The 12,111-nt window shown below is 59.3% G+C and overlaps 1 protein-coding gene across 4 annotated transcripts; it reads left to right on the top strand.

Annotated features, from left to right (window-relative positions):
- The first annotated feature begins 482 nt into the window (after positions 1-482).
- On the top strand, positions 483-11,708 carry SUN2 (Sad1 and UNC84 domain containing 2). Of its 4 annotated transcripts, none has more exons than XR_011328806.1 (18): positions 483-582; positions 818-970; positions 1,690-1,862; positions 1,984-2,118; positions 2,306-2,401; positions 2,593-2,686; positions 2,908-2,978; positions 3,222-3,346; positions 3,711-3,941; positions 4,031-4,108; positions 4,196-4,239; positions 4,714-4,879; positions 4,955-5,182; positions 6,231-6,315; positions 6,427-6,542; positions 6,727-6,890; positions 7,336-7,428; positions 7,539-7,661. XR_011328806.1 is itself a non-coding variant. In XM_069807216.1 (18 exons), the coding sequence occupies exons 2-18, from the start codon at positions 846-848 to the stop codon at positions 7,650-7,652; spliced, it is 2,142 nt and encodes a 713-aa protein (XP_069663317.1). In that variant the 5' UTR covers positions 483-582; positions 818-845; the 3' UTR covers positions 7,653-11,708. The 4 variants fall into 4 exon arrangements, 2 of the variants coding, with proteins under 2 accessions (XP_069663317.1, XP_069663320.1); XM_069807216.1 differs by having other exon boundaries at positions 6,723-6,890; positions 7,539-11,708; XR_011328807.1 differs by lacking the exons at positions 7,336-7,428; positions 7,539-7,661 and adding an exon at positions 7,210-7,233.
- Positions 11,709-12,111: the final 403 nt, after the last annotated feature.

Here is a 12,111-nt window from a genome sequence, read left to right on the forward strand (position 1 = left end):
ATAGAACAAAATAATATTAAAAATAAAATAAAATGAAACTAAATAAAATGAAATGAAACTAAATAAAATGAAACTAAATGAAACTAAATAAAATGAAAGAAAATAAAATAAAACAAAATAAAAAATAAATAAATTAAAAAATAATAAAAAACAAAACAAAACAAAAAATAATAATAAAAAAATAAAATGAAACTAAATGAAACGAAATAAAATAAAACGAAACTAAATGAAGTGAAATAAAATAAAATGAAACAAAATAAATAAAATAAAGCAAAATAAAATAAAAAGAAATGAAACGCCGTGAAATAGATAAAAGCGCACTGACGACACCAGCGGTGCTAATACCGCTAATGACCCCCCCGCTAACAAGGACGGGGATAGCAGAGGGGGCTCCTACAAGCCGGGGGGGGCGGCGGCGGCCTCGGCGGGCGCGCGCGCGCGGTGCGGCGGGGCGGGGCGGGGCGGGGGGGGGGAGCGGGGGGGGCGGGGGCCGGTGCCGCCTTCCCCTGCAAAACAAAAGGGAGCGGAGCGGCGGCGGGGACGGACGGACGGGGCTGCTGTCCTGCGCTGCGGGACCTGCCGGTGGGTCGGCGTGGGAAACGGGGGGGGGGGTGTACCGGGATCGGGGAGTGGGTGCTCGCGTGGGTGGGCCGTGGGGGGGGAAGGAGGTTTATAAGTCTCTGGGGGGGGGCTCGGAGCACCCCCCGGCCGCCCGCGTGGGAGGGGGGGGCTCCGCCGGGAGCCGTGCCGCGGGGCTGGGGTTCCCCCCCGGGTGGGTGCTCTCCCACCCACTCCTTCCTCGCCCGCCCCCCCCCAGGTGAAGGGTGACAGCCCGTGTCGCCGCCATGTCCCGCCGCAGCCAGCGCCTCGTCACCTCCCGCTACTACCCCGGGGACGACGATGCCACGACCGGCGGCAGCGGCTCCCTGCTGGGGGGGCAGCAGCTCCCCTTCAAGGAGAGCACCAGCAGGTGAGTTACTGGCGGGGGGAACGGGGGGGGGTCCCCCCTGGTTACTGGCGGGGGGAACGGGGGGGGTCCCCCCTGGTTACTGGCGGGGGGAACGGGGGGGTCCCCCCTGGTTACTGGGGGGGGAATGGGGGGCTCTTCCCTAGTTAACGGGGGGGTCTGTGCCAACACCACGGACCGGGCGCTTTCCCCGGGTGGGGGCAGCGGGGCGGCTGGCAGAAGGGAGCGCGAGGGCGAGCTCGCTGCGTTTCGTCATGGCCGCCGGCAACCTTGGCGCTGGTTGTGCCAAGCAAAACCCCCGGGCTCGCCGTCCCTGGCACCTCGGTGTGTCCTTTTCCCCCCACCCCCCCCGCACCCCGACCCTGGCCCGGCTGCCGTGGGTGGGTGGGTGGCTGGTGGGGGGCTGCGTGCCTCTTCCCGGCCGCAGCCGCCTCCGTCTCGATGGCGGGAGGGAGATGCGCTGCAAGTGCCGGGCCGGAAAACCGCAGCGGTGCGAGCGGAAGCGGTGCCGGCAGCTGCCCCGGGGACGAGCGGGAGGGCTTTTCACGAAGCGGCGGTTTGCACCTTCCGAAACTTGCCGTGGGGGAGGCGGAGGGAAGTGATGGCGGCCAAGGGATTGGGGCGAATTCCCCGTTTTCTCCCCCGTGGGCGCACCGTGATCCCCCCACCTCCCCTACCCCATAACCACGCGTGGCTGATGAGCCCCTCCGCACCCCCGGCAGGACGATCAGGAGGAAATCGAGCAGCACGAAGCGCCTGTCTCCCGCCCCCAGCACCCAAACCTCCTACTACAGCGAGTCCATGATGAGCGAGTCCTACCTGGGGGGCAGCCGTGGCCTCGCCGCCCTGGGCAGCTCCGTACTGGACGATGCCCTGGACAGCAGCACGTACTGGGGTGAGCCCTCCCTCCCTGGGCACCGGGGTGGTGGGGAAGCCCCTCAGGCCGGCTGGCTGGGCGGCTTGCCCCCTGTGGGGTTGTGGGTTTTTTTCAGGGAGATTCTGTGTTTCGGGGGCAGGTGGGGAGCTCTCCACCAGGAGGAGAAGAGGCACGGGGGACACCGAGTCCAGTAAGATCAATGGGCTGCTGGAGAGCAAGACGTACGACACCTATGCCTCGTCGTCTGGGTACTCTTCGGAAGACGACTATGCTGGTAGGGATGCGCCAGCCTCTCTGCGGTGGTGGGGATGCTGGGGGAGATGTCCCCGAGGGGACCAGCCCAGGACCTGGCTGTGCCCGGGGTGCTGCCTACTGCCCCTTGTGCAAAGCCTTTGCCCTGGGTGACGCACAGGGGTGCGGGCTCCGTTTGGTGATTTACCACCTCGCTTCTTCCTTTCCAGGTCACTTTTACTCTGGCCAGAGCAGCTCTGGGTCGGGGCTGAGGACCGCAGCCTCCCGGGTGGGCTCCTTCCTCTGGCAGGTCCTCACCTCCCCGGGTAAGTGGAGGGCTGGTGGGGGGGTTTCCAGCAGCACGCTTCTTCCCTGGAGTATCTCCGCTCCCCACGTGCCGGGTGTGCTGTTCCCTGATCGGGTGGAGGGGTTTTATCCCCGCTGTGGGAGCATCCTTGGGGACGGAGGGGACATCCCTGCCGGGACCCCGCCTGAGGCTCGGTTTCTCTCCCGGCAGTTCGGTTCGTGGGATGGCTGTTCTCCGGGCTGGCAGCTGCCTGGCGCCGCCTCACCGGTGCGGGTCCCCGCTCAGGCGGCATCCCCCTCTCCAGGTGAGCGTGGTGGTGGGATGCTGGGATGGGGGAAGCGTTGGGGAAAACCTGCTGGACCCTGGAGAGGGGCTGCCCCACAGAGCCTGGCACGTGTGGGGTGGGCGTCTTGTGCCGAAGCCCGGCTGGGCTTTGCTTTCCCTCTGGCCCCCATCCAGAGGGGTGCTGGGGTGGGCGAAGGTGGGTGCTGTCCTACAGACCCCTCTTTCTTCTCCGTGCTCCAGGCGCTACCCGTGGCTGAAGAGGTCCCTCCTGCTGCTGCTGCTCCTCCTGCTCCTCGCTGCTGCTGCCTATGGTGAGTCGGCCTGGCTCGATCTGTTGCCTTGAGATTTGGGAACAGTGCAGAGCATCCCGCTGCTGTACCCAGGAGAGGGGAAAGGATGGGATGACCCCGAGCTCCCTTCTCGTGGCTTCTGGTACCCCGCTGTGTCTGCACCCCTGTGCTGGGGCCTCCTGGTAACCCCAGGAGATGCTGACGGCCGAGTCTCTGCACGTCCACCGCTGTAGTTTTAACCATCTCATCCCACTGCATGCCCAGGAGCTTGGTACTTCTACCCGTACGGGCTGTCGACACTCAACCTCCCGTCATTCCCGTGGTGGGGAGCCGGAAAACTTTCCTCCTCCGATGTGCCTGGGGCAGGGGACCTGACCGCGCTGGACCAGGTGAGCCTCAGCAGAAGTGCGGCGGTGGCCCGGGTGGGATGGGTGCTTTGTGGGGAGAGCTGGGACGGTGTGATCCGTGGCTGAAGGAGCCCTTCCAGGGGATGGGGAGGTGATGGACAGGACAGAAGGTGGCTCCATGCTGGTGGAAATGGCTCACCCAGCTTGTGGCCATCTCGCTCTCGGGGTGTCACAGGGCATCTGCCCTCTCCTGGGAAGCAGCAGATGAATAAGATGCTGCTGACTCTAGGAACCAGGGGGTCCTGGGTCCCTTTTCGCAGGGATCCCTGGGGACCAGGTGCCCCCCCACCCCGGGTGGCCATAACTCCCTGGGGGGCTACACCGTGCCCTGCCTTTGCTGCCGCAGGGGCTGCGGGGGGAGCACCGGCTCCTGGCTCGCTTCCAGGCCTTGGAGAAACGCTTCGAGGCGCTGGAGGCCGAGGTATCGCGGTGGGAGCTGCGGCGAGGGGCGGCAGCGGTGACGGCGGAGGGAGAGCCGCCCCCGGGGGACCTCCTGGCGCTGCTGGAGGGGCTGGTGAGCCGTCGGGATGCGGGGCTGAAGGAGCATCTCCGCACCGATGTGACCAGCCATCTCCAGGTGAGGGGTGCAGAGGGGGCACAGGGAGAGAGGGGGGCATAAGAGGCTAGGCTCTGATGTCCTCCCTGCCCTTGTTTCTCACCCTGCAGGGCGAGCTGGATGCCTTCCGAGCCCAGGTGCAGAGGGATTTAGATGGGCGCCTGGGGAAGATGGCACAAGCCTCTCAGGTAAGAGGACGAGCGTGTGGTGGTACCCGGGCAGGACATCCTCACCACCGGCATCGTGGGTCTCACCCCTTCCCCTTCTCCTGGCAGGAGATGGAGGCACGCTTGCTGGAGCTGAACTTGGAGTGGCAGAGGTAACGCCGGCTGTCCGGGCAGAGCTGCAGCTCTTTTAGGGGCAGGCAAATAGCAGGGTGAAAGTCCCCACAGCCAGGCTTAGGAGGGGTTTCCAGGTCTGGTTTGCTCTGGGCAAAGGAGAGGTTGGTTGAGAGGTACAGTCTTGGGGGGGGGAAGGAGGGATGGATATGTGGGTATGTTGGCAGGAAAGCGCCCTGGCTGGCAGCAGAGCTCAGAGAGCGACTGCAGGAAACGAGCTTCGCCACCGTCATTTCGCATCACTGTGGGGAGCGTGGCCCTTCAGCTGAGGGGCGAGCCGGGGATGCTTTCCCACGGGATGCAGTAGAAGAGGTCATTGCCACAGGAATTAAAACCCCTTGGGGCTGGAGATGGGGTTGAGCGTAGGCGGTGAGGGATGAACCCCCTCCCCTAGTTTGCAGAGGGGGGAGCTGGGGCTGTCAGTGCAAGGTTTTGTTGCCTTTCTCTTGGTGCAGCTCTGTGCAGGAGGGCCTGCGAGGGAGCTTCCAGCAAGAGGTGGCCAAGCTGGAGCAGGAGGTGGCAGCGCTGAGGAGGGAGCTGGCGGGTCTCAAGTCGGACCAGGAGGTGATGGGGAAGCACGTGGAGGGGATGCTGGAGCAGCTGAAGGCCGTGCGGGCTGATGTGAGTCCCCAGTCCCCGTCCCATTCATCACGAGGGTCCCTGCCCCGGAGCTGAGCTCTGTCCCCACTCTTTCAGGTGGAAGCGCAGTTCCCGGCGTGGGTCAGTCGGTTCCTGTCACAGTCCCGGCAGGACGGTGCCGCTGGCCTCATCCTCCAGCGGGAAGATTTGCAAGCGGAGCTCCAAGCCCTGGAGCGCAAGATCCTGGCCAAAGTCTTGGAGGACCGGAGGCTGTCGGCACGGGATGCTCAAGCCGGTATCGGAGTGGCCCTGCGGCAAGGGGGGACCGTAGGGGTGACGGAGGAGGTGAGTGCTGTCCTGAGCCCCAGGGACGCGATGTTGACCACGGGTGTGGGATCGGGAGCTGTGTGGAGGGCAGGGGGCTGGCACACATGCCTGGCAGGTGGCAGAGCCATGGAGACAGCCCTTACAGCTGGGACATCGATCCGGGGCTCACATCCCACCTGGCAAGAGCATCCCTGAAACTCTTCCATCCCTTCTCTGCCGCCAGCCTCCCCTGGGCTGTGCCCGTGCCCTGCCCTGGAAGGGGTCGCAGGTGGTGATATCCACGCACCTGCAAGGCTCTTGCTGCCTTAAAATCCATGTTTCTGCTCATGTGTCTTTCACCGAGAAAACGGGGCAGGTGCCAGCAAGGTTTCCATGGGCTGAGCATCTTGCTTACCCCTGTCCTTCAGCAGCGCCGCTGAGTCATTTGGGGCAAAGCATTTCAGCAGAATGACACCAAGGGAAAAAATGAGCCTGCTTGCTTTGGGAAGAGTTGTTGGCAATTCCCTGTGGAGGTAGCGGAGGGAGGAATCAAGCTGGGATTAGCAGTCCCCCGCAGTCTGTGTAAGCTTTGTGCGCACGCCGTAAAGTTTAGACCCGTAGTGGTGCTGCAGGGTCACAGCTCCTGGGGCTGGGTTTGGCTCCAGAAGGATGCTCCGGCCGGCTCCCCCTTTTCTGGAGGAGGGGAGCTCCCATCGATCCTGTGTGATGGGGCAGGAGGGGCCAGCAGATAATGTTGGGGAGGACTGGTGGACTGTCAGGTTGTATCTGGTACCTGCTGAGGGATACCCCTCCTCCCCTGGGGCCAGCCCCTCTCTTGGGATGGGGATGGGTGAGCCCAGCGTGCCTGGGTGCTTGCCCCTTCATTGCACAGCTCCTCTTGTCTGGGGTATTTTTAGCAACCTCTAACGAGGCTTCCCAGCCAAATGCGTGTCCTCTCGTTTTTGCAACGGTGATTCATCCCTCGGCTGTTTTGTGGGAAGGTCCTTGTGCCCTCTCCGAGGCAGGTTGGGGACGGGACACCCGCCCTGGCCCTTCACCCCTCTCACGCCTTCTGCTCCCACCGCAGCAAGTGCATCTCATCGTGGGCCAGGCCCTGAAGCGCTACAGCGAGGACCGTGTGGGGATGGTTGACTACGCTCTGGAGTCGGCGGGTAGGTGATGGGGGGCTCTCACCCACCCGGGACGAGCTCAGCCATCCTAGGGAGGGGACCAGAGGGTGCTGACACGCAGCTTACCCTGCTGCCATCCCCTCTTGGTGCCAGGGGCCAGCGTCATCAACACCCGCTGCTCGGAGACCTATGAGACACGGACGGCGCTGCTGAGCTTGTTCGGCATCCCCCTGTGGTACCACTCGCAGTCCCCCCGTGTCATCCTGCAGGTGGGCACCCTCGGGGCGAGACCCCACTGAGGGGGAGGACTGGGCGGGCCAGTTCTTGCGTGGGCTCGGTGGGTTTTATTGGGCTGTCGCTCCAAGCAAGCGACCACGCTGATGTCGGGGCGGGAGAAAAGCGGCGCTGATGGTGATAACGTTGCTGGTGGCTTGTTCCCACGCTCATAGCCAGATGTCAACCCCGGGAACTGCTGGGCGTTTCGTGGGTCCCAGGGCTTTGCCATCATCCGCCTCTCCAGCATTATCCGCCCCACGGCCGTGACGCTGGAGCACATCCCAAAAGCCCTCTCGCCCCAGGGGACCATCCCCAGTGCCCCCAAGGACTTCGCTGTCTATGTGAGTGCCCTCGCCTGGACCCGAGGGAGGAGCGGGGGGACACGGTGGGAGGGTGCTGTGGTGGAGGACGTGGGAGGGGAGGGCTAGCGAGCCCCATACCAGGCTGTGGGGTGCTCTGGGGGGTTGCTCATATCCTGAAGAGGAGAAAGAAGCACTGAGGCGGGGGGGGGGGGGGAGAGGGGAAGCACTGGGCTTCAGGAGGGGCTTGGGGGGACACTGGGAGAGAGGGGATTGAGTAGGTGTAACTCTCTTGGTCTTCCCCCCCATCCTTCCCCACTGGCCCCTGTCCCCATTTGCCCCCTTTGGCCTGGAAGAGCAGGAGTAGGGGCCAAGCGCGCTTGCGTCTCCGTCTCCCTCTTTCCCCCCCGGGGTGCGCTCACCGCCTCTGGTCTCCCTCTCTGATCGCCCCCTGGTTCTCCCTTTCTGCGTCCCTGCCCCTCTGTAGGGCTTGAAGGAGGAGAGAGAGGAGGAGGGCTTTCTCCTTGGGCAGTTCACCTACAACCATGACGGTGACCCCATCCAAACGTTTTACTTGGAGGTAAGTAAGCTTTGCCCTCGAACACCCGACCCCAAGAAGGAAATGGGGACCTTGGGGGTCTCTGAGCCCTCGAGAGCTCTCAAGGGCTCAGGTTTTTCCTTCTCCCCAAGGGTGATGCTGTGGGCACGTACCAGCTGGTGGAGCTCCGGGTGCTGAGCAATTGGGGCCACCCCGAATATACCTGCATCTACCGCTTCCGCGTGCACGGGGAGCCGGCGCACTGAACCCCGGCTTCCGCATGGGACGAGGATGCTGCCGGGCCGACAGCAAGAAGGGATTCGTCTGGTTCGCTGCTTCATACGTAGAAATCCTGGGATGCGCCAGCAGCCGCCCCAGGGAGCTGCTCCCCTCAGGGGAGGAGAAGAGCTGGTGTTTAAGGGGTGAGGCTTTCACTCGTCCAAGGACCGGGGTGGTGAGGCAAGAGCATCCCACGTGGGTCCTAGCGCGGCCTGGCTTGTTTTCAGCGCGTATCGGACATTTTAACTTTTTAAGCTAATTTTTTATCGGGTCTGCGCAGCCCCTCGTCCCCGTTGCCCAGCTTCTTTCTGACGGCGCGCCTAGCGTTGCCGGGGCTTGGGAAAGGGGTATGTAATTTTGCGATGTGCTTCACGCGGGCTTTTGGGCGTGATATGGTGTATGGGACCGCGGTGACTGGCTTGGTGCTGCCAGAGTAGGTAGGAGCCACCGGTCATGGCCACCGAGTCTCTCCCCTCTGTGCAGGGTCATCTCTCCTGCCTTGGTGTTGGTTTAGGTGAAGCTTTCCACACCTCTGATGCTGGGCCAGCAGAGGGGAAATAAGACAGTATTAACGGAGTATTAATATAAAACTAACGGTTTTGGGCAGCAGGAGGGGAGAAATTTGGCACACAGTGGTGGAGCCCACCCCGGTGCTGCTGTCCGTCCGCTCGAGCCCTCTTGTTGCTGGCGGCTGTGTCGGGTCTTGGCGATGCCATTGGCCTCCCCGGCTGGCCGGTTCCCTGGTGTTAAGCTTGAAAATGCTATTGAAAATTCCTGTTGCCTGCTTCCCCTTTTGGGTTTGTTCTGGTTTGGTTTTTTGTTTTTTGGGTTGTTTTTTTAAGGGTGGTGGGGAGGGGGGGTTATTCCAGTTGGGGAGTTAGGGATTTTTTTTTTTTTTTGTAGTAACAAAGGCAAAAAGACTTTTTCCATGTGATTTCTACTTAAGCAGAGGATGTTATGTGGTGCCGCTTGGGTGAGTGGCTTAGGTGTGGAGAGGGCTAGAGCTTTGTTTAGTAGGAGAATAGCACGCACAGTAGGATAAGCTAGAATAAGATGAGCAGAGCCGTTTAAAATACGGGCCTCGAGTTGTCGGTGGCTTGATAGCTGGACCTGGGAGACAAGGTCCTCCGTGGACTGCTGCTTGGCAGGGTGCCGGAGGCACTCCTGCCCTCCTTGCTCCGGAGGCGTTCTCCAAGACTGCAACGCATGGCCGGGGATGCTCACCGGTGGCTGCATCTGTATATAGGCGACTGTTGGCAGCGAGCGGGAGCTGCCACCCTGGTGCTCTGCAATGATTTTTTTTCCCTGCCTCGGTGGTCTGTTGGGTGGGAGACGGGGCGGAGGGGGGAGATCTCCTTCCCCAGGGCTTGTAGGTGCCAGCATGCTGCTTCACCTTGGGTGGTGGGGAGACAACAGGGCCTCCCCCTGCCTGCAGTGCTCAGGGCTGTCTCTGTCACCGCTGGGTCCCCAATGGCAGATGGCTGGCGCAGGCTGACCTCCTTTCTCTTGGAAGGATTCTCTTTCCCTCCTGCCTTTTCCTCGCTGGCATTGCTCAGCTCCCCTAGCCCTGGCTGCAGAGGACTGTGCCGGAGCAGGATGGGGAGCCCTGCCTGCATGGGGCACGTAAATCCTGCCGGTACCCATCATTTGATGGGGGAAGCCGTGGCAGGGGACCGCAGGAAGGATGCGTGGGGACATTCCCCAGGCTGAGGAGTGCCAGGGCCGGCTGGCCACTCCACCTCCTGGCTGCCTGCAGCACGCTTGGTTTGGCTTCTGTGCTTAAATGGCGTTTACAACCTCCGCGTTCGTCTTGCATTTTGTTGAAAGAAAAGCTAAAGGGCTCGAGTTCAGTGTTTCAGCCCCGTCTGATGTTGGCATCATCTTCCCCTGGCACTGCGAGCGCAGGGGGAGCACCGTGAGTTGAGTCCTGCTTTGGTCTTCTCCGCTTGAAGTGCTGTAGGGTGAGGGGTGTAGAGGAGGGGAAGGGGCTGAAGAGGTTTCTCCCTCCAGCATGCCCTGATGTGTGTCGGGCAGAGGGGCCGAGCCCTGTGTCCCTCCGTGCCAGCCCCAGGGGCTGAGGGCAATGGTGGCACATTGTCACAGTCTGATAAACTGGGATGGGGTGTCTGTTACGGTTCGGGTGGGAGTGGAGTCTGATAACTGAGTACTCAAAATACCATTCCGAAGCTCCTCCTTAATTCCACCAGATTATTGCACACTTACCAATTCTAGGTTGTCAACCTTCAGTTGACTTGATGGACCCAAAGTGTCGAGCGATTGACAATGAGTCATCAAATTTGTTTGAGAAATTATCAACTTTAATTGATGTGCCAGCAAGCAGCCAGAGGCTATAGCAATTACAATGCAAAAGCGTATCACCAATACACAAAATTCTGTATTCATTATCAAAGGATACAAGTTAGTAGTGCAGGAAATGACGTCAAGGGGCCTTGGCCAGGAAGGATTCACTGTGCTGGTGAGTGACCCTCAGCAACTGTGCTGCCTTACAAACAGGAGCATCACCTATACGCAACCCATCAGTGATTGGCCCAGGATTCCAAAATCAATGGCCAAGCGTGCTTTATTAACAAGCATCTATAGTGGTTCACAACAACCTGATGGTTCCTTAGCAAGCGTGTGTGGATGTGGCACACCACTGCAAGTGCTTGTCCAGCTCCTCTTAGTAAACACCTGGATGTAGTAAAGCATCCTTTGATGTTCTGAGTGTTAACCACCAGGACACAGGCTATAGGTGTGATGTGGGATAATTACACAAGACACATCCCTTCTAGAGGGGTCTCCTTGCTCCAAGCAAGGGAGGCGAGCCCGAAGGGGGCAACCCCATCTCAACAGGTTAAAATTACCCTGTGGAGCCTCCTGCAGAGCTGGGAGGCCAGGCTGCCAGGAGAAAGCAGACCTGCAGCCAGATCCAGTGATGACAAATTCTCTCCTATATTGAGCGTAGTCTTAATTCTTGGCATCTGCAGCCAAAGTTATTTTAAACTTGTCTACAGCTGCCTGCTTGCCTTGGAGTCATGTCCATGAGTGCCCTGCGTGCACAGATTTGTGCTGTTGTGAATGCCCAGACCTGTCCTGGGCTCAGCAGAATGGGTCCTGTATTTAATTGTATGGTAAAGAGAGAGAGCAGAGATGAAGCTCTCCCCCTTCCCCAGGGCTTCTCTGGCTGCTGGAGCAAATGCCATAACCACAAGGCTGGAAAACCCCTTTCTCTTACCTCCCTTCTGGCTCCCTGGCCTCTGGGTTGGGCTACTGGGGTGGATGATCTCTTGGTAAATGAGGTGTGCTGGTGAGGGGTGGGAAAGGGGGAGCGGGGGTCTCTGCTCCTCCTGGGGGTCTGTGAACTACTGGCTGTGGGGCAGGGAGTATTTTGGCTTTCCAGGGTGAGCTTGCCCTGTCCTTTGGAGACCAAAGTCACTGCTGTTCTGGGGTAAAACCCCCTGGAGCCACAAGTAAGAGGTCACCCTGGGGGGATTTATGCTCTTCTCTAGAGGACAGTGCTGATTTTAGAGGCCTCACGATGCCGACTGCGTGAGGATCCCCAGGAAGGCATGTTGAGGTTATGTGTGGTTTTTCAGCCCCCAAATTCTGTAGCAAATACCCAGGCAGCTGCCTCTTGCCAGTAGCAGCTTGCAGCATTTCTGTAACGCTTTCCTGAGCTGCAAAGGAAAAGAGGACACATAAAACTGCTGCTTCAGCATGGTGCATCTCTGCCCAGGGCTATTTAGGCAGAGGATGAACCTGGGGAGGCAGGAGAAATGTGAAACAGCTGTCAGAGCAGCTTTCCCTCATTTACTCCATTTCCCTCCTCTATTCTCTCTCCTTCTCCGTTTGCCCTACACATGTGTTATGAATTAGCCCTGCAGAAACAGATGGTTACAGGCAGGCGACAAGTTTGTATTTGATGCTGTAGCCTGTTGCAAATGCTGCACTGTTTTGTTCCTTTTTATTTTTTAATCAACAGATTGTAATTTATGCCTATGCAAGAAAAAAAAAAGACCAAGACAAATAAAATATCAAAACTGCTGTGTTTTGCAGGTGAATTTGCTGATGGGAATGATATACAGCTAGTAGATAGAAGAACTACAAGAATAGCTTTGTCTATGTGTTCTCAGGGCAAATCCTTATTTTCCAGCCTGACATCCTCACTCTAGGGTCAGCAGTTTCCACCTTGTCATTGAGCAGGCTCTGGGATGCAAAAACTGCTTGGAGCAATGATGAAAACAAGGCTTACTCTTTAAGAACTCTAATTGCTTGGGACTTCAGTGACTTCTAGTAGTTGACAGACCAGGACTGTGACCTCCAAGCTGTCCCTGGGCATTCGTCTATCCTGGGCATGAGCAGAGCCTGGCTTGGCCCTGAGGAGTGGCAAACGAGGCTGGGGCAGCAGGGATGGCAAAGACAAAGCCTGACAAACCACAACTAAGG

The sequence above is a fragment of the Haliaeetus albicilla genome, chromosome 19 (genome assembly GCF_947461875.1).
Source record: "Haliaeetus albicilla chromosome 19, bHalAlb1.1, whole genome shotgun sequence".
NCBI lineage: Eukaryota > Metazoa > Chordata > Aves > Accipitriformes > Accipitridae > Haliaeetus > Haliaeetus albicilla.